Raw genomic sequence first — 21,250 nt, 5'->3', positions numbered from 1 at the left:
AAAATAAATCCGAAATATAAAAAAATATAAATAAGGAATAATAAGCAAGTTGAAAGTGTGTAGCAGTGCAAATCAAACGACATTGTTTAAAGCAAATTGTGCGTCCATAAGTTTCCGCAACTCAAATGTTAAAGCTTTTCAAGATTTCCATGTCACACATCATTTCGCCACCACTACTATCACCGCGTCGCACAAAAAGTAAGAAGTCAAAATCACGAAATCTCCACCAAACCACATATACATACAACCGCATCGTGGTATTGTGTCGCAACGACGCATGTATGCCAGCCGTCAGCCTAAGAATACAGAGATGATCATGCCGTCAGCGGAGGCGAATTCAATTTGCTGCCGTCAGTCCTGGTTGATCACTTTGTTCGCGTTTACTTTTATTTGTATGCTGCAAGTTGACCTCAACCGCGCTGCCTTCGAAGAAGGCAACAATAACAATGTGAAAATCGCCGAACACAGCCTGGAACTAACACAGACCATTAATATACAGCGACAGGAATATTTGCAGAAACAATGTGAAACGTTGGGCTATAGCGCTCTCACCCTGGATGATCTGACGGATGAGCAAATGGATCATATGATTGTGGATAAGGAGCACAAGTTTCTTTACTGCTATGTGCCTAAGGTGAGGGTTTTTAAATAAAACATTACCGAGGATTGGTAGTTGATAAAGAGGAATAAGCAATAAATATTATATATTATATGTACATAAGTGTTCCCCTCGTGTCTCGTTTCGTTTTGAAGGCAGAGTCATATTTGTGCTTGTACTTTTACTGAAGCTGCTGCTGCGGTCGTATAGGCCCCTTACCATTTCTGTTGATTTTTTATTTGACTTTAATTTTATAATATTAATTTATTCATTATATAAATCGTAAACATCATAACCTTTAAGCAATTCAAATAGGTTTTATTTTATCATAATCCGATTCCCCTTGTGTCTAATACCTCAGGAATTAGTTTAAAGTTTTGTAGCCAACAACCTTCTCATGTTGTTCATTTTTTCCTTGAGTTGTTAATAAATATGAGTAGTTAAAAATATATTTCAATTTTTTTTATTCGAAAACAAACGAAATGCAAATATAATTTTGTTTCTTCATGAAATCTAACCTACAAGTCAACGAAATGTGGTCAGTAAATAATAATTTAACATTATAAATAGTTGTGGTTGAGTTTGTTTACTTCAGCACAGCCACAAAATTTTTGTTTCGCAGAATTTTTTTTTGTGGATATATCAAAATTTATATAAGTGGATTTTAAAAATATGTATATGCAATTATCGTTATCGCTTTTGAAAATTTTGGACTTTGCAACATGACATTAACATCGGAATTAGAACAATAACAACGGTAATATTAACTGCTTGTATACACAAAATAACGCACGAAATATATTGATATTCGAAACCTCATAAGTATTTCAAAACGTGGATTAGATGTATATGTGATTATGCATTATAAAAATGCTAAATAACCATTTACATACATTCGAAATTTAAATATCTTGCTGAGTATCTAATTACACCGAAAAACTATACCGTAAACAAAATATGAGTTTCAAGAAAAAAAGACGAAAATTTCGGTGTTAAAACCATTGCCAAAATGCAAGGAACTCAAAATAGTGTTTATTTGATATTTTCACATAAAACGATTTTTTCTTTAAGCACCGCAAGGTATCTAGAATTAATATATGATATATTCTAAAATCTGTATTCTTGAAAAAGTTTGCTCGAACAATAGCAAAGGGCTTTTGTGCGGAAAATCCTCTGTCTAATAAATTACTGTATTGTAAAATATTGTATTGCAGAATATGATTTTTATCGATACAATAGATTTAATAAAAACAAGTTATACAAAGACAGAAAACAAGTGAATTGAGTGCGTTAGTGGCAGTAGGTAGGCAATGGTATGGGTTTCGAGAGTCCCAGCAACCACATTCAGATATATTTTTTCCCCAAGTGACTTTTTTATTTAAAAATTATTTCAGAGATTAATTAATTTAAATAAAATTTGTGTATATTTTTAAACGTAATTTTTTAATTGACTGACCTTGATATGTGTATATTGGGTATTCGAAAAAGCCTTTTTGTATTTCTATTTAAACTTCAACTAATTTTTTTCATATTTATAATAATAAATAAATGAACAAATATGTACTACTTTTATCGATTTCTTTTTGCCATTAGAGACATTACTCCATCAGTGTAAATCGAAATTTTGAAATTTCCAGAACGGCAGCGAGCGAGCGATTTCATTGGTGACTTGCGTGGCGTTCTTCTTTTTTTTATACAAAAATTTCAAAATATAGCGAATTCCTTCATTATTTTCACTCATTTTTGAACAGTTATAACTTTTTTTCGACTTCCCCGAACTTAAGTTTTTTTGGTTAAATGAAGCTCACCTTTCCAACACTATATGATATGGGAGATATACGACTGCAACGACATCTATTGACATAATACGAAAATACTTGTTTGACTACCCAATATTAAGTGGCTGTAGTACCTAAGCATTGCGCACGATGAAATTGATGCATACTTTGCAATTTGTAAAATTTCAAATTTTTTTCACATGCAGAGGGCTTTGTAAAATATAAATATAATAATATAATATAAAGTTTCAATAGCAGTCGATACGTTTTGCTTTCAAAATGAGTAGTCCATTATAGTGCGTGAAAAAATTATTCGATTTTAAACGAAAAATAAAACAATTGCTAGAAAAGCAAATGTTTCCAAGCATACCGTATCGTGTTTTGTTAAAACGTTAGCTGAATTCCAATAGGAAGCAAGGAAGTGGTAGAACGAAAGGTTTTAAAAACAATATATAATTTGCAATCAAAATTGACAATCAGCAAATTTTTTAAATACATTAATAGTGACAGGATTGATTGTTCTGAGTATTCAATATATTCTTAAAAATTAGCTTAAACTTCTAAGAATTAAAATCTATCTGGAAGATCCAAAATGTGAGTGTTTTAAAACATAAACTGTTGTCTAGTAAAACCAGTCCTTTTAAGAAGAGCGTTTTTTTTACGAAAAACTCCAAAATATCGAGGAGAAAAGCGGTGAAAACTACAGTGTTTGAAACTTTTGTCAGAAGGGTTAAAAAGGAGGAAGGTTGCAGAAGTTTAGAAAGTTTTAGACAGGATATCCAAAAAGAACAGCACCAAAGATGGAGTTAAACGGCTTCACCTTAATTTCTTCAAAATTTTTAACTGCTGCATTATATGTGGATGATGAGGCGTACATATGTGCTTGGAGACTTCTCAGCTTCCAGGATTTTTATATTGGAGATTATAGAGGGATGTTCAAGAAGAGTTTAAAAAACAAAAAAATTCAAAGTTTCAAAAGAAATTTCTGGCTTTGCAAGCAATTTGTAGCTGAGGTAAAAGAGGCACCTTTATACATCCATTAAGTAGTGTTTGTAAAAACGGCTTCTGACATTCATAAGACGGCATGAGGTGTCCACATTTTGCTGGTCTGACTTGACTTCATGCCATTATAGGAAATCGGCAGTTGAGTGGTATGAGAAGAACAATATAGTTTTAGCCTACAAACTGTTTTTTAATAAATTTAAACATGATATGAATTTCTGTTGAAAAACTGTTTTACATGAACTATTTGAAAAGCTATTGAAATTGTTTCGTACACTAATTTCATTTTGCGCCGTTTGCAACTACATGCTATATACTATATTTACTTGGAAACTGATTATTTATAAAGCTATGTACATATATAAAAAGTAGTAAAATATGTACATATGTGTATGAGTAAACAACTTATTTAATTTATTTACTTTCTAAACAGCTTTTAATATACTATTTTTGTGGAAGAGTAAATAGTTTTTAAAGCTGTAATTACAACTAGCATATGTATATTAAAAGTTATTTATACAGCCATTATTAAACATTGAATTACAGCGATTAGAGCTTACTTGCTATTTATTATAAAAACACAAATACATTCACATACGTGTCTATATATGTATACAGAAATATGTGTTTGTATTTCGAGCTGCAAAGTTTAAAGTTCAATGTGTCGATGTTGATTAGAACAAACTGTGCGAGTGTGTTTGCGTTTTGATAGCAAATTATATTCATACAATTCATTTGAAAGTACAATTACGAAAGCATTACGATAATCATTAGTTTCTAGTAAATTCATATAACTTGAAGCAGAAATTGAGGTATAATTCTTGGAAAAGTATTAGCGTGCTTTTCTAACACGAGAAGTGCATAAGATATGCATTTGTAAATTTAAAATACTTTGTTTAGTATTTTTAGGTTTTATTTTGAATTTGGTTTGGAATAGTAGAAAAGTTTTTTAAACTTTAAAATATTGGAATTTCATAAATTAAATGTAAATATGTTGTTATTATATAATTGAAAACAATATAATTCTGGTGCTGCCGCTTGCTTTGTGTTACTTTATGAATTATATCTAAAGCAATTGATTGTTTGTTCAAATACATACAGTTTTCAAATAAAAAAAAATATATATTAAATAGCAAATAACCTCGCAACATTTTTGTGAGTGACTACAATACAGTTATTAGGCACTTAACGAGCGTCCAGATATACATAGTTACTACATATCTTCTAGAATACATAGTTGTCGTACTGAGTTACTTTCAGTTAGTTTTCCAACCTTTGGTTCGTTAATGTTTTTACTTAAACGTGACACTTTTTAAAACTTAAACTTTCGAAGAGCATAATGTACATTAGACATTAATTAGACCTACAGAAAGTTTGTTGCAGACCTTTATTAACGTAAAGGTAAACATCCAACACAACTATCGCAATGAACGCATAGCTATACTAAGCGATAGTCAAGCGGCACTCAAAGCAAATTCTGCGTACGAGATCAAATCGCTATTGGTGCAGGAGTGTATAGAACGACTGAATAGTTTATCAGATCGTAACCAAGTGCACCTTATTTGGGTGCCAGGTGACAAAGGTATAACCGGAAATGAAATGCCTGATGAGCTTGCCTGCTCCGCAGCATTCACCAACATGGATCAGAACCTTTTATTGCGGTTGGACCCCACAACATAAGGGAGCTGCTCCGCAATGATGAAGTAGTGGGTAGAGAGAAACATTGGCAAAAACTCTTAGTTAGAGTTGCTAATGGGTGGTTACAACCTTAAAAAGTTTAAATATGTAATCAACCTCCCATGGCAAAAGCTCGGTCTACTTGTCGCCTTCAATACTGGCAATTGTAAGCTCAAAAAGCACTTATTTTTTATTCTTGTGCGAATTGCCGGTTCTGCGACTTGGAGTTTGAAACACCAGAACACCTGCTAATGGAGAGAAGTATGTGGGTGCATGATAAAGGCTCTTGGATTCATGTTTCCAAATAGGGATCACATCGCCTCAGTAGCACCTAGCAGTATATTGGAATTTATCAGTTTACTGTGGCTAGCTGAGACGTTGTAACTTAGGAGAGGGCACAACAGACCCTAGGTGGCAGTACAATTCTCATTTACTTATCTAATCTAATCGTATTAAACCAATTTTCAAAGTTGAATTAACAATTTGTTATCCAGTGGCTAATATTTTCATAAAATAATTTACTATGTTAATAATCAATAATCGATAATTAATTAAATTTTAGAATGATATACTTATTTCTTTAAGAAAATAAAGCTGTAAATTATTTGAAACATGCAAATGTATATAATTTTGTAAATATGTACATACAAAAATAGTTTTCCTTTTAACTAAAATAAAAAATTAGTATATGCAAATGTAATTCAATGTATTTCTTCATCACACAGTATTTCGCCACACTTGGTATACCTAATAACCCTGTCGGAAATTTCATTTATTCACAACTAGTGATATTGAATATCATGATAGTAAATCGCGTCAAGTAACAGATTCACGGAATGCAAACACCAAGCAGGTGCCTAACATTTTCTCAAGCGTAACCGATTTTATTCTAACTATGACTGGAAAATAATAGTAATTTTCCGGCGATCATTTGGATTGAAAGGATTTTGGGTAATTTACTTTTCCAAATATATACATAAATTATCTGTTTTTATAATATTAAATGCATTTTTAAACTTAAAAAATTCATTCATTTATTTGCTTCAATAAAACATATGGATTTACATGAAAAACATATGTATTTATTATGAAGAGAAAAAATTTTGAATATTCTTTTGTTTTTTTTTTCTTTTGCAATATATTTTCTGACCATTTACATATGTACATATCTCAAAGTTTATTTACTAAACAGACGCGATAAACAAGAGAGTAAGTGTTTTTGCAACATCGTAAAAAATGCTGCTTGCTTCGTTTCGAATTTTTTATCACACTCTCTGAAAAGTAAATTAAAAAATTTACTTTTTCGAGGTGCATGTGTAATCTTAAAGGTGATTTACTTTTCCGCGATTATTTACTTTCTGAGAATTTACTTTTCGAGAGTATACTGTAATAGTAATTTTCCGGCGATCATTTGGATTGAAAGGATTTTAGTTCTTTTGTTGCTTTAGAAAATAATGGTAAAACTCTCAAAGGAATCTAAAATTGTATTCATATTAAGCCCTAGTCCACCAGTATAATAGATTTTTTTCTAGCGGGGTAAGTGCCAAGTAATTATGTCTATTTAATTACAGCCAGAGCGTTAATGAAAATTTTAAAAGCGATTATGTGCTCGTCTATTTCCATGCACAACAGACTTAGCGGCCACGACAGTTCATGTAAAGTGTTAAAATATTGAAGCTAAGGGATAGGAAGATGATAATGCTCACATATATGTGCTTATAAACTATTGCCAGCTAAATGTATAATTACATTTATGTTCACAAAAATGGCAATGCTGATTTAGGAATGAGAAAAGGCGGTAGGGTTTTTAGAAGATTAGATTAGAGTTCACTGTTGACCACATTACCACTTTACTGTCAGCTGTTCGTTAAATATTTCTTTAATTGTATTCGTAACACAAATGTTTAGAAGTGATAAATTTGTTTGTGCTTCATGGCTTGAAAAAGGGAAATAACAAATTTATTCTGACTCCCTGTACTGACATTATGGTTGAAGTCACCCTTCACCTTCTGAGAATTAATATTTGAGTGCCTTTTAACTAATTCATTCACTGAATTTAGAGACGTTTATTTGTCTGCCCATTCTTTTTTGCCACATTATTTCTCAATTTTAGACAACTTAACAGTACTTTCGTCGAACACTAATTATTTTTTGTATATCTCTGAATTTTTTCTATTTTTAAGTTTTTATTAAATATTTGGATATTTCAGCATAGGGCTTGAATCAATTATATTTAATTTCAAAATATTATTTTTTGATTTAAACAATTCACAAATAGAAAAATTAAGGACAGCACTGCTATTTCTATGAACAACTCAAAAAGGACGATCAACATAAAATGTGCTCGTAAATAAAAATACGGTTACTATGTACATAAGTACATCCGAGCCTGGATTAATAGTGATTTTATTTACTGTTATATTAATCTGGAAATGCAATTTAAAGTAAAATTTCAAATAAATCAGTTCTTTTGCACTGAAGCATATAATCAACTCGCACTGCATTTAATATGAACCTGACTGTACATCAGTGCACTGATTTAATTTTTAATTTTTTTCTCAGAAATATTAAGAAATTCTCATTTTGTGTTTGTTTAGTACGAAGGTTAGTGAATAAAAACAAGGTTTATGCTCTGAAATACTGAAATAGTCGAGATTGGACCTACATACATGTTATGTACATATACTAAACAAATGTAAAATAAATCGTATTTGCTAAAAATATTAAAGTTTATTTCATGTAAAATTAAAAAACAAAAAAAGGAAAAACAAATTTATTTTTTCGTGCTGATTGGAATTCGATACTATTTTTTTGTTCGAAAATGGTTAAATACTACTACTTAAGACCATTTCGCAAATTTTAAGCTTCAATCGCGGTTATTATAAAATAGATTTGCGTTTAAAGCCTCTTAATTCATACATATGAACTAACTAAACACCTCCACCCAAGCATGGATATAAATTAATATCTTAAACGAATATACCTTGAACACACTTATTGATGGACGCTAACCTTGCTGACGACTGCTGTACTAGTGGCTGATGGCTGGTGGCTGAGTACGCATTTTAAAGGGGCCGGAAAAAGTGAAATGAGTTAGCATTTATTGTTGCCCTGATGCAACGAAATTTTTGTTAATAAATGCAACTTTTCCGAATTCAAATTATGCAGTTTGGTTTGCCTAGATTTATAGATATTGTACGTCCTACAAAATACCGACAATCAACAGTTCTAGGAATATAATTAGTTCAATTTTACATTGCATGTGTATGTAGTGTGCACATGTAAGTATGTATATGTGTAATCGAAATTCTTTCTCACATTTTGCGCTATATGTTTTGTAGGCAGCCATAAATCCCCACGTGTCACCTGAGTTTGACAAACCTCGTCATTGGCCTTGCTCGTACATACATACATATGTACAATGTATGTAGATATGAATGTGTATATTATATATTTTTGTATATGCGATATGTAAGAAACTATTGCGGCATGAGCAATTTCATCAAAGAAATTAAAGTACAAACTATAATGTATTTTTGTAATACACATACACATGTATATATTGTACAATGTATTCACAGTGGTGCTAAAACAAAACCATTTTTTTAAGCGAGATAGTAATCAGAATAAAAGTAATAACCAGCTTATAATCAAATCAAAGCTTGAAGTGGGGATATTAGTTTCTTACATAGGCGAGAAAGATTACGAAACTGCAAGTCGTCGTTTCCTCAGTTGTGGTGTTCTGTTTCTATCAGAATGCCTTTGAATAATTCCATCAAGTTATATGTGGATGTAAGGTTTAATCGCTGCTCGCACTTCAAATACTGAACACAGTTCTTTGTGAATCCATAAAAATACAACTCCTTTGTTCGATTGTATAAGTTCACAAAGCGCCAAGTGGCCAATCAAAATTTGCTCAGGCGTTATATTCCTACTTCCACCAATTCGGTGGTATATCATAAAGTATGAGCTTCCAAGCGCAAAAGTGGAACGATCAAGAAGGAAGTTTTAGCTGTTTCCACATCGGCTTCTTCCATACAGCTTCAGCTGCAGAAGGCCACTGGTAGGATTCTCAATCTTGCAACATGGAAGCCGATTGTGCAAGGGCCAGGTAGAACGCCCAATTACGGAGAGGCTGGTCTTACTGAAGGCAAAAAGCTTATTGAATCACAATGTACATTTTTGTTTTTCTTTTTTTTTTTTATTATTATATTATGAACACTATCGAAACATATCTTTGAAAGTAGTTCTTTATCAATTGAAGATGTTTCTACCACGGCAAAGATATCTGTTTTTTGCTTCTTTCAAAATTTGTTGTAAAGTTTGATGATGTATTGAAAAAAAGTAACAAAAATATTGTTATACTACATACATTAGTTCCATATTATTATTCATTTTATGTTTAGATTTTTTTAGAACTTATTGAAATTTGAAATTTGAAATCGAATATTGATTATAAGGAGTGAAGTAATCAAATATGTTGGCTTTAATTTAATACCATTTTAAAGTGAAATTTCATCAATTTATATAGTTTTGAAAAATCTGACTGATAGTTTAAGTTTATTTCAAATATATAATTAGGTATGTATGCTATTTACTTGAGCACCACTGTATTCAGTTGTACATGCTTAAATTCTATAATGGCATACATCGATCAACGATCAGTAAAAATTTTGTATAGTTCATGTGCGCATTAGAAGTGACGCCAAGCAGTAAATCAATTGAAGAATTGCCGCATGTAGCGCTTTTGTTGTGTCAAAAGCCAACGTGCTAAGTAGCAATGCTTTGTATGGGGATTTTTATTATATTTATTCAATTAAAGGAATTGAGCACTATCCAAAAAAAAAAAAATTAATTATGCTAAATTCAGAATTCATTCATTCATTTCATACACGTAAACGTTCAACGGCCAAGTGGTTGTACATATGTACATACATATACATAAGTATTTAGTACGTAAGGCAGGAAGTAAAAAATGAGTCAAGTAGTATTTTTGACGGTATTCTAAAAACCAACACCAGCGTTATGTATTGAATTATGATACAAATCTATCCATATTTATCACATAGCCGTGCATATGTAGATATTTTAATCGGTTTGCATGCAATTAATAGGTTCAGATATTTACATATCATGTTTGGAGTTCCTTTCCGATTATTAAGCACTTACTCCACAAGACATTTATTCGTGCTGTCGATAAACGCACAACTAAACACTGTTATCTTATCGATTCGTTGATTAGTGTGTATGCAAGTCATTAATAGTTTCTTTAATTTGATAAATCGCTAATCAATTGTTGAGACAGAAGTGGCTTTTCATTTAAAACGTTTAATTTATAATGCATTAAGTTTTTAGAAGTTATTTCCTTAATAAAAACGGATTTACCATAAGATAATACACTAAATTTACGAGAAAGATTTATTTTCGCATATTTTGCTAATAAAGTTTGACGTGAGATTTAGCAGGCAGGAATTTATTGCCAATCGACAGCTGAAATACCCAATTTATTAGTATTAATAAATTGTTTTTAAAATCCTCCCTTGATGCGCATTGTTTAGTAGTATTTGTGAATATTAATAATTGAGTACTAGGTCAGATGTTTGGGCTGTAAATAGATTATATAATAAACAACATATATTAAGATACTTAAAACATCGGTGTAGGGAGTCAAAATAATAGGGTCAACCCAAAAACAATATTTTGTTTTGTAAAAAATCAACTTTGTTATTTAAAATGGTTGTCAGATGGTGGCGTTTTTTCAACTTTTCGATACAAGTTTTTTAGTACAATCAAGGTTTTTTTGAAAATCGGTGTAAGTCTCGGCGGTTACCGCTTATAAAGAGTTAACTTTTCTTCCCTCTCTTAGCGCCAGTATTATATTGCTGTCTGAGAACAGGAAAATGTTATTAGATTTCAAATTCATGGAACTTGGGTAAGCTTTTGATTGATTCCAATATTCGCTATTTTCAAGAACGCTGATGGCAATTATTCGATACGCTTTTCAAATATAGACGTCATAACTACGACAGCTGCTTTTGCTCGACTTTAAAAACTCATGCAATTGACCTTACAACATTTTCTAACTTAATTCAGAAGTTTTATACATTTGTTGATAAAAAGTAGCCTCAAATACTTTAAAAGCTTACTTCTCTACTTCCTGTTTTTATACTCTGAACAATTTGCAACAACTTTGTAACCAAGAGAGAAAGAAACGGAGACCCTGTAAAACATATATATAAAAGATCAGCATGACGAGCTGTATAGATTTAGCCATGACGGTCTGCCTGTCCATCCATCCGTCTATCTGTATATCCGCGATATATTCTTCAGTTTTTGATATATCGATCTGAAATTTTGCACATGTCATTTTCCCCCCAAAGAGCTGCATATTCGAAACCCCGATATCGAACCGTTGCATATAGCATATAGCTGACATACAAACTGAACGCCGGAATCAAGACTTTTTATAGAATGCTTTTCCATTTTACGAGATATCTTCAAAAAATTTGGTGTAGGTTATTGTCTAAGATAACGGTGCTATCTCCGAAGTAATTGTTCAGATCGAGTCACTGTGGCATATGGTGGCCGTGCATACTGACGGATCAAAATCAAGCTCTTGTATTGAAAATTGTTTATTTGTGATATCCTCGGTGGTAACTTCGGTGTAACGATTTTTATGTTGTTGCAAGTCCATTAGCGTTTAGGTTGTAAACGGTAACCCTGCTATAAAGCTGTAAAACGATGACAACTCAACTAAAAATTTGTGATAAGGTGCAGTTATTATCAAAAATGGCAATTGAAATGGTGCGGAGTTGTAAACCGTTAAAGAAAATAGTTTTGTGGATCTAAGTGTGGAAATGGTAAGAGGAAGTAACAAAATTTTCATTGGATGTTTTTAATAAAATACTGAATATTTAAAAAAAAAATTGTTTGCTTTAACCAATAACAAATAAAGTGACTGTGTAGTCTAATTCCCTAAAAGTGGTGGTGTTATGAGCAACTTTGGGCGTTTTGTGGTATCGGAATATTTCAAATATCCGCAATGTATAGGACATTTGTTTTTGCACCAGCTTTTTCCGCGTTTTCTCTCTCTGTAAGGTAACAATTCAATGCAACATGCAAAATTGCTCTTTTTTGTCTAGGAGTTACCGCTTTTGCTCGCCCGCTACTACGTGCTTTTCCGTAATTCTCAGAATCTTTCAATAAATTTATAACAGTTTTACCAATTCTATTTAAATGTTTCGCGGTTTTTTTTATTCTCTTCACGAGAATTTAGAGCAATTTTGACTTCTGTGATATTGAGTGACCGAATTTTGTAGAAATTTAATTTATTAATTATTGTTTTACGAAATAAAAATAAGTTTATTTTATACAAAAAAATTAACAGACAATTACTACGCGGAAAAATAAAATCTTTGCTTATGTTTTGAAGAGAAAATTTTGCAAAAGATTAATTGTGCAATCTTTATGCCGTGGACTATACGCACTCTTTTATTAATTACAAGATACATACATATGTACATACATATGTATGAAGCCTAGTCATAACAAGCCTTAATAATTGAATGTAATTACATAGAGATATACATGCACAAATAGTTATGAATGTACAAATATTTTTCCAATCTGCCACATTCCACTCAATTACAAATGAAAAGTGAAATTTTCAAGGCAAAAGAAAAAATAAGAAATTGATGTGTAATAAATGCATAGCAGTAGCTTTAAAATGAACAAGCTGCGCGTGCGCAAATATGCCAGTAAGCAGCCATGTGATTACAGCAGTGCGATCAAACGGGCAGATCAGATGGTGCACTGTAGATATACGCAGTATGTGTACATACTTATGAATGCACACATATGTACATATGAATGTATGTATGTATTTCACGCAGGTAAACTGCACTACGTGAAGGTGAAAGCTTTTAAATAACTGGAATAAAAATGTGCCGCTGCAATTAACAGCCATGACGCAAAGATGCAACACTGACGAAACGGATATGAACATGCAAAATGCTTGTTAGTGTTTATATAGGGTAAACAAATAGCACTCACATTTATTTATCAGCTTGTCCCATATCTACTTAGTTAGGTAAATGTTGCTAAGAATTGATGACAAATGATGACATCAAAATTACTAGAAAAGTCAAATACGCCTACTTTTTTTCCTTCATCTACTTATGATAAACAAACCGATAGTGGAAACCTTTTATTCGCTGAAAAATGCATGACTCATGAATCGCACATTTTTTCATAAACATGTGCATACATACGAACGCACATTGTATCGCACTACTTTTATAAAAACATGAAAAATCATTTAACAATTTCAAATTATTATTTTTAACTTATCAATATCCTCCATTTATCTATAACCATTCAATATGAAAAATGTGTGTATGTAGTTGCTCTCTAATTTCCCGCTAAATGAAAAGGTGGAATGCATTGTGTGTATATAATAAAACAGCTGTGAGCAATTTTGAAATACATAAATAATCAGACCGCAATATTTGGCCATAAACAATGATATGTACATAGCTGCTTTTATTTATGGGCGCAAAGTCAATTGAGCGATTCAGATAAACAATACTCATGTACCGTATTAACACAAATCTAATGTTATGAGTTTAGCACTGTTCGACAAACCCCCTTACATAAATCAAATATTTAATTCTCTCGCATAATCAATAATTTACTACTTCTTCTATATGTATATTTTGCACAGGTGGCATGTACAAATTGGAAGCGTGTGTTGATGATCCTCACTGGAAATTGGCAGAATGGCACAGATCCGTTACAAATACCTGGTTCGCTGGCGCATTCAGTGGGCATGTTCCACAAGCTCAACTCGCTCAGCGACGAGGAGCGTGCTCAGGTGCTCTCCGAGTACACGCGCTTCATATTGGTGCGTCATCCATTAGAACGTTTGCTCTCCGCGTATCGCAACAAATTGGAGGGCGATGCGCCGAGCGCGCGCTATTTTCAGTCGCGCGTTGGCCGGCAGATAATAAAGGCTTTTCGTGCCGGCGCTAACAATCACTCACTGGAGCATGGCGACGATGTCAGCTTTGCTGAGTTTGTGCAATACTTGCTTACGCCAGAGGTGAGCCGCACCAATCAGTCGTATAATGAGCATTGGGAACCTATCTCGAATCTCTGCAATCCATGTGTAATGAAGTACAACGTAATAGGTAAGCATTTGCCAATTGTTAAAACAGTACATACATATGTACATATGTGATAAATTGTAAATTAATATTATCTCTTCACTTATAGGGAAATATGAGACGCTGTTAGATGATTCTTCTCTTGCATTGTACTTGGCTGGTGCAGACAATCTTACATTCCCCACTGGTCACAAGCCATCCAGTACCCGTGCACATTTGCGTTCATACTTTGATCCGTTACCCATAAATGCAATACGACGACTTTATGAGATTTATCTGGAAGATTTTCGACTCTTCGAATATGGCTTGGAAGATGTGCTAGGTTTTGAGTTTGGATGACTCTATATGAGTTCTTCGTATATACGTTATTTTAATATCAGTTACTCAGATGGATTTTTTCACCTTGTGGAAAAACAATTAATCAACAATGACGCTTTAATTTTAATATTTGTGATGATGGAATGAATGAATTTTGCAATAAGTTTTACAATTTAAATTAATTTAGTTTAGTTTGGATATTATGAATATAAATACACATGTATGTATGTATGTACGCATGTGTAATTTTCATTTGAAAGAATTTGCAGTTTTTGTTTATTGTTCAAAACTGATCACGGTGAATTTCTATATTGACAACATTCATATTATGTATGTATGTATATTAAATGATATTATTAAAACAATTAATAATTTTAGTGTCCTTTATTTCGAATATCACGTTGCTGAAATGCATATATGTTCCGTTAGTTTGGAAAACAATTTAATCTAGCATTTCTATCTTCCTGGTTTTATAATTTCTTAAAAATGTTTTAATGAGCACAGAAAGTTTCAAGGAAGTTGTGTATAATAAAATTGATGTCTGGAACTCTCTTAAGTTTCTTATTGACGTGCTGAAGTAAATATTTTCAAGCAAAAAAGTGAAGCGAACGCTCTGATTCACCCATATTTTAGCAAAAGATGCACTGAGATCAGCAAACCAACACAAAAGCCGATGGTCCGGTTTGTCCGGAATTTTCTTCTGTGGCATAATTACTGGCTTAATAAATTTCGGCCTAACTGTATAATTCAACTTGAAATAAATTTTGAAACCTAGTTACCAAATAATCAGTTTTATGAATCTTCAAGGGTGATTAGTAATTTCTAGACAGAGGAAATGATGAATAGGTAAATATGTAGGACTCCTTACAACATATGCAAAAATGAGGGGTATTGTCAATTACAATTTATTCTCTGCGCGACAAAAAGCATTTATGTCATTTTGAAACGAATAACATACCCAGCGGGATAATGGTTCACTGCTTACATTTTTCTTTGAAGAATGCCTCGAAGAAAATTCTATGAAAAATTCTTCGATACCAGGTAATGCATAAAAGTAAGATATGCGGAATAATGGTTCCCCGCTTACATTTTTCTTCGAAGAATGCTTCGGAGTATATTCACCAAATTCAAAAAAGTATCAAGCTCGCCAAAGGCCGTTTCTTCAAGTCTTGTTGCTTGCAAAAAAAAGAAAAGAGACTCAGCCACAAAAATAAAAGAAAACCATAATGGCTAAATGAGTAGTGACCAACATCTCCGCTTTGGCAGCATCCCGGTTCTTTCCGCTAGTTACCCGTCTGTATATACGAGTATGTATATTTAACGTTTTTTTAAAACCTGCCGTTTTAAATCTTTGATCAGTTTATATATTCATACATATATAATATGTATTTAACGTTTTTAAACTATTTCAATTTGTAATAATTCAGTTCAGTTAAACACATCTTGTTATAATAATTTTTAAGTGTATTTCGCATAAAAATCATCGCATATTGAATCTAGTGCATTTTTCTTTTTAAAAAAAAGTGTGAGTGGCCTATAAGGTGAGTTTTTGTACACATAATACTTATTTTCATACGAATATGCAATTTTTCCTATTGACCTTGGCATCAAAGAATTCTTCGTGAACTATGGCATCGAAGAATTCTTCGTTTACTTTGGCATCGAAGAATTCTTCGTTTAATTTGGCATCGAAGAATTCTTCTTCCCTATGGTAAGCGAAAGAGGGGATCTTTTACTTTTCGTAGGACCATCGCCGTGTTAATTTTCATCGGTCGGGGTAAGCGATACAATCATGCTGCATCGTTTACCTTGCTCGCTTACCAATGTCTACCATATCCCGCTGGGATATATATCGCTCATTTGCTGCAAGACCGGCATAAATCAAAAAACGTGATTTTTGAGTTAATGCTGCAGAATTGTTTGTTATATCATACTTCATGTTGAGTGAAAAATTCATATGAATACTTCTTATATGCTCCGCTTGAGAAGAGGTGTAAGGTTGGAGTCACCGTGTAAGGTTGTAGTCAGTTGAAAACTTTAAACGCGTTTTCCGGAAAATCGATTTTTTTGACTTATGCCGGTCTTGCAGCAAATGAGCGATATGTACATATATGAAGAGCATTTACATTTTGATATTGGCTTTTTAATATTCTGTGACATTGACAAATAAAGTTGTCTGCATAAACATGTTATTTGCAGTAAACATTGCAATTTTCGCATATTGTCAGATATCTATGAATCTACATACATATGTATTAACATTTATTAATAGATTTTCGCATAATAAATATGTATATGGCAGAAAACTCTTCTTTATTTTACGATGTTCAACATCCTATTTTTTGATAACACAATGCGTTACATTAACAAACAAAAACATTTCAGACTTAGTTATTGTATCAATTTCATCGTCCATTTTTGGTTATATTCGATTAGTCATAGTATCGCTGCTTCAATGCTCTATATTTCTTTAACGAATAGAGCGCCTCCACTTCCTTGGCTACGTAACGTCCATGTGCCACTAGAGCCATAATCTTTTTTGGATCCGTCTCATCTTTATGCTTGAGAAAAGCATCGCGTATTTGTTGTCTGAACTTTTGTGGTCCATTCGGGCCAGGGTACTCCCTGCCCAGGTACTGCAACTGCAGATGAAATGTTTGTACATTAATGTCTACATAGTTGTGCTCCACAAAATATAATCAAATCTTATTACTTACATGCTTATAGAGTCCAATTACTTTTGATCTTATCTCTGCTGACATTACCAATAAGAAATTGCCGCTTCTTACAAAAATTTAATTATTTAGATTGTTCCACAAAAATATATCGAAGGATTGATTAATTTCTACCAAGTAGAGCGATTAGAAAATCAGTGTTGCCACATCTCAAACTATGAGCATAAAGTATTTATAGTTTTCGTATAACTTGTTTTTATACTAATTAAATAATATTTATTGATTTCATTGTGTCTAAATTTTGTTTACTTACATTACTCCACAAGCGCAATAGAACAATTGGGGATATTTTTTGAATTTTCAACTATAAATATAATACATGGCAGCAATATGTTTCAGTAAGTCAGATGACCAATTCTAATAAAAATTATCGATAAGAGTGTGGTGGAATTACACAGTATTGAACAACTGTTTATACCTTTCAGAATAAAAAGAAGATTTATTACTTTACTTTTATTAAATTCGCAATTGTGTATTTTGAAATATAACAAACAATATGAAATCGGGTTTAAGATAAATGCGGAGTGATAGTGGACGTTCTTCTGGTTAATATTATATATAGAGTGTTGCTGCTACATATTTACGCTTCTATTCAGTGTATTTGACAAATTTAACATTTAGCTAATTTATCAAGATTGATAATTCATCAAGATATCTCTATCCCGTTTCATAAACAAAAGCTTTTTTTTTAATAAATTGTAAGAATGTGAAATCTATTGACAGTGACAGTAAGATGTTCATAAGAAAGGTGTAAAACACTCGCAACTTCAATTTTACTCCCATCGACATGGAATTTTCACACATTCTTTAAATGTTATACATTTAATAAAAAAAATATATAATATAAAAAATTTAAACTAATTTATTTTTGGAGAACATAAAAACTAAGCAATTCCAGGTTAGATGCACTTTTTTAGTTATAATCCAAGCAAAAAAATTTCTGGAATTCATTGAAATATATTTTTTTTATTGTTTTATTCCGACCCGTTATGAAGCCTTTGTTTCAGTACATTTAGAAATTCAGCAACAGTATTAGTTAGGCCTTGGATGGCCTGCATTATCTCCCGGTGTTCTTGGCGCCTTTCACTGGCAATGCGTTTCTTTTGCTCTTCAGCAATAGTATTGGTTAAGCCTTTAATGGCCTGCATTATCTCCCGGTGCTCCCGATGTCTTTCGCTTTCAGTGCGTTGCCTTTCCCCTTCAGCAACAGTATTAGTTAGGTCTTGAATGACCTGCATCATTTCTCTGTGTTCCAGTTGCCTTTCACTTTCAATTCGTTGCTTTTGTTCCTCAACAGCATTCCTTTTTACAATATTAGCTATCAACGTGTCAAGAAGTTTTTTGCGATCCCCTCGTGATAGCTGCGGTGTGGCAGCATCCTTCATCAGAATCAAAAATAATTAAAAGTGCAAAAAAAAAAACATATAAGAATGTATATTTTGTAAACCTAAAAAACTTACCAGATTTTCTAAGCTTTCCGATGGGCATGCAGATAATGCAGGCTTTATTGGGGCTTCTGCGCTTGCCGGTTGCTCTTGATTGAACGATGGTAGTGGCGAGGTGCATGATGACAGACGACTACACGAAGACGATGCAGTTTCTGTCGGTGTTGTTGAGCAATCAACAGTCAAAGGCTCATGTGACATCAACCCAAAGCCCTTCGCCTCATTAACAGCGGGCAAATCAAACGTAGATAACGCCTTTTTTTCGAAATCGCTCATCGGTTTGGATGTTGATCCTCCACTAGTTAGTCCCTGGCTCATTTTCAAACGCTTTCCACGTATGCGTAGTTGGCTCTTCCACACACCCAAAGTCTACATAGAAAACAATGAGCAAATACACCAAATATAACATAAACTAGTATGAAACCAGTTGCCTCTTTCCATTTTGCTACACTACGAGTTGGCCCTCTACAGGAATTTAACTCCTCTGCCAGCTGCTTCCATAACTGCTGAATTTCCTGAGGCGACTTTGTCGAATATTTTCTATTGCCAATTTCCGGGTGTGCTTGACAAAATGCTACATATTGCTCAAGCTGCTCGTGAGTAGCTCGGTCGTACTTTGATTTTCTGTCAATATTAAATTTCAAGTTATTGTAAAATAATATTTGGAATTTATTTGAAATCTTACGTTAAAGAAGAATCCATTTTGTCAACAATATTATGCAAGCAGAAATAAGCGTTTTCTTGTTAGCATTATTGAGCATTATTTAGTCCACCACACGTGTGGGGAAAAGTGCTGTTTTCTGTATCTTTAGAATTTATCAAGGTTGCCAAAGAATAAAAATATCATACCTGATAAAAATTTTGACTATTGTCAATATTTTGTTAATTCGTCAAATGCACCGAATAGATGTATCAATATCATATTATTATCTAGAAAATATTTTGTAAAATTGTAATATTCTATTCAGCCCTATTCTTAGATATCTTCAAAACTGATTTGTGAGGGAAAATTTTGAGAGGTTTAGAAATAAACATTAAAAACTCACCACAAGAGGTGAAAAGCATTTTGCTATGAACCAGCAGTTTTATAAATAAAATAAATGGACAACCAAGAAGAGTGAGTAATTTTACAAATTTATTAAATTTGTTGTACATATATATTAATTTAATTTATTTTTAGGACTTTAAAATTTGAAAGAACAACTCAGGAGCAGCTGCATTATTACACAATGTTTTGCAAGCAGCATCCTGAATTGCAACGAGGAAAGCGATCTTCGACCAATCCTCAAGCACTGCAAATGCTGTGGTCGGAGTTAGCGGAAACATTAAATGCCTTAAGAGGGCCGACACGCACAGCAACCAAATGGAAGAAGGTAAGTTTAGAAGTGTTTATGCATGTTTTCCCAAAATATAAAATGTTTTTTCCACACATATAGACGTTAATGCACTGGAAAAATCAGTTGCGTTCCCGAGCGCGAAAATTTAAAGCTGACGCTAAAATTGCTGGTAGAGAGCACCCTAAACTTTCAATATTAAAATTTGAGTATATAACAACGGACCCAGTCCCTTCTCCTGCTCCATCACCATCACGAGTTTCAGCTTCAGATCCTGCTCCAGCACTAGCTCCATCTCTCTCCAAAACGGCCACATCATCTGCTAAATCTCCTCCCATCCGACATTCTCCTACACCATCAATTTCTAGTTCAATCGTTTCTGAAGCCCCCAAACCAGCAAGAGTGAAAATGCTTGGAGCAGTGTTAAAAAAAATAGATGCAAATAAGAGACGTGAGGAGCAGGTCATTGCTCTACAACAAAAAATTTTAGAGCAGAACGAGCAGTTGACGGGTGTCTTGAAGCAAATGGCACGGGAGAGACGGAAAGAGCAACAAAGGGTCGCGAAGCAAAACCACCAGATGACGAAAGTATTGAGCCAAATGACTAAAGCGCTAACGGCAACGACAATCGTACTCAATAAACTTGAAAAAAAATTAAACAAATGGTAAGCTAATATTATACTATTGAAAAATTAAGCAATAAAACAAATATACATATATTAATTTTTCTATTTTGCAGATCACAATAAATAGGTGCATGTTACAAGAGAAGAACCATTTCAGTTTTTCTCATCTACGTGTTCTTATAATAGTTAAGATTACATATTTTCATATGAAGTATTCATCAGATTTTATATTTTTAAAAAGTATATTTAATAAAATAACTGAATTACTTAAACATACTACGTGCATATGTATATGCCATTTTATTCATTCCTAGAAGGACCGTAAGTTACATATTTATTGAAGTAGAAAAATACATATGTACATATATTTATAATGGATAACGATTTGGAAATATGTCTGTGACAAGAACAAGACGTAGCGTTCTCTAATTCTAGCCCCTTCCCTAAAACTAGAATTTTCTGCAACTTCGATGGCAATTTCGATCTCTTGCGATTCTCCTGAAAGTTCTAAAAGTGTTTTGAGAGACGCCGGAAACGTGACTTCAAAACACCGAAGGCTCTTTCAATGGTATT

General features: G+C 32.8%; 4 protein-coding genes and 1 long non-coding RNA gene across 9 annotated transcripts; 3 read left to right on the top strand and 2 right to left on the bottom strand.

Annotated features, from left to right (window-relative positions):
• The first annotated feature begins 12 nt into the window (after window positions 1-12).
• On the top strand, window positions 13-14,909 carry LOC105222062 (carbohydrate sulfotransferase 11). The gene is made up of 3 exons (XM_011199243.4): window positions 13-634; window positions 13,778-14,243; window positions 14,329-14,909. The coding sequence occupies exons 1-3, from the start codon at window positions 278-280 to the stop codon at window positions 14,556-14,558; spliced, it is 1,053 nt and encodes a 350-aa protein (XP_011197545.2). The 5' UTR covers window positions 13-277; the 3' UTR covers window positions 14,559-14,909.
• On the top strand, window positions 3,035-11,156 carry LOC125780099 (uncharacterized). Its single transcript, XR_007423548.1, has 2 exons — window positions 3,035-6,006; window positions 6,487-11,156. It is a non-coding gene; the product is annotated as an uncharacterized LOC125780099 (long non-coding RNA).
• A 1,916-nt stretch (window positions 14,910-16,825) lies between the features above and the next one.
• Window positions 16,826-17,437, bottom strand: LOC105222064 (electron transfer flavoprotein regulatory factor 1). The gene is made up of 2 exons (XM_011199245.4): window positions 17,255-17,437; window positions 16,826-17,179 (listed from the first exon to the last, which is right to left on the bottom strand). Exons 1-2 carry the CDS (start codon window positions 17,297-17,299, stop codon window positions 16,970-16,972), a joined length of 255 nt encoding a protein of 84 aa, XP_011197547.1. The 5' UTR covers window positions 17,300-17,437; the 3' UTR covers window positions 16,826-16,969.
• A 203-nt stretch (window positions 17,438-17,640) lies between these two features.
• On the top strand, window positions 17,641-20,953 carry LOC125776494 (uncharacterized). Of its 5 annotated transcripts, none has more exons than XM_049448734.1 (5): window positions 17,641-17,817; window positions 19,698-19,834; window positions 19,898-20,090; window positions 20,154-20,716; window positions 20,791-20,953. In XM_049448734.1, coding segments are annotated over exons 2-5 (774 nt in total). In that variant the 5' UTR covers window positions 17,641-17,817; window positions 19,698-19,817; the 3' UTR covers window positions 20,792-20,953. The 5 variants fall into 5 exon arrangements, with proteins under 5 accessions (XP_049304691.1, XP_049304700.1, XP_049304718.1 ...); XM_049448743.1 differs by having other exon boundaries at window positions 19,686-19,834; XM_049448761.1 differs by having other exon boundaries at window positions 19,686-19,838.
• On the bottom strand, window positions 18,112-19,548 carry LOC105222065 (uncharacterized). Its single transcript, XM_011199247.4, has 4 exons — window positions 19,403-19,548; window positions 19,149-19,341; window positions 18,733-19,086; window positions 18,112-18,651 (listed from the first exon to the last, which is right to left on the bottom strand). The coding sequence occupies exons 1-4, from the start codon at window positions 19,417-19,419 to the stop codon at window positions 18,247-18,249; spliced, it is 969 nt and encodes a 322-aa protein (XP_011197549.2). The 5' UTR covers window positions 19,420-19,548; the 3' UTR covers window positions 18,112-18,246.
• Window positions 20,954-21,250: the final 297 nt, after the last annotated feature.

This window comes from Bactrocera dorsalis, chromosome 1 (genome assembly GCF_023373825.1).
Source record: "Bactrocera dorsalis isolate Fly_Bdor chromosome 1, ASM2337382v1, whole genome shotgun sequence".
In the NCBI taxonomy this organism is placed as follows: Eukaryota; Metazoa; Arthropoda; class Insecta; order Diptera; family Tephritidae; genus Bactrocera; species Bactrocera dorsalis.
The sequence above is the reverse complement of the archived record's forward strand: the minus strand, read 5'-3'. Positions and strand labels throughout refer to the sequence as shown.

Coding starts and splice junctions, on each gene's coding strand:
- LOC105222065 (XM_011199247.4), bottom strand. Junction 19,087..19,148: donor GTGTAGCAAAATGGAAAGAG/GCAACTGGTTTC, acceptor TTTTCTATGTAG/ACTTTGGGTGTGTGGAAGAG. Junction 18,652..18,732: donor CGGAAAGCTTAGAAAATCTG/GTAAGTTTTTTA, acceptor ATTCTGATGAAG/GATGCTGCCACACCGCAGCT.
- LOC105222064 (XM_011199245.4), bottom strand. CDS start 17,299: ATGTCAGCAGAGATAAGATCAAAAGTAATTGGACTCTATAAGCAT. Junction 17,180..17,254: donor TAATTGGACTCTATAAGCAT/GTAAGTAATAAG, acceptor TTTCATCTGCAG/TTGCAGTACCTGGGCAGGGA.
- LOC105222062 (XM_011199243.4), top strand. CDS start 278: ATGTATGCCAGCCGTCAGCCTAAGAATACAGAGATGATCATGCCGTCA. Junction 635..13,777: donor TTTACTGCTATGTGCCTAAG/GTGAGGGTTTTT, acceptor TATTTTGCACAG/GTGGCATGTACAAATTGGAA. Junction 14,244..14,328: donor AATGAAGTACAACGTAATAG/GTAAGCATTTGC, acceptor CTTCACTTATAG/GGAAATATGAGACGCTGTTA.
- LOC125776494 (XM_049448734.1), top strand. Junction 20,091..20,153: donor CAGCAACCAAATGGAAGAAG/GTAAGTTTAGAA, acceptor CCACACATATAG/ACGTTAATGCACTGGAAAAA.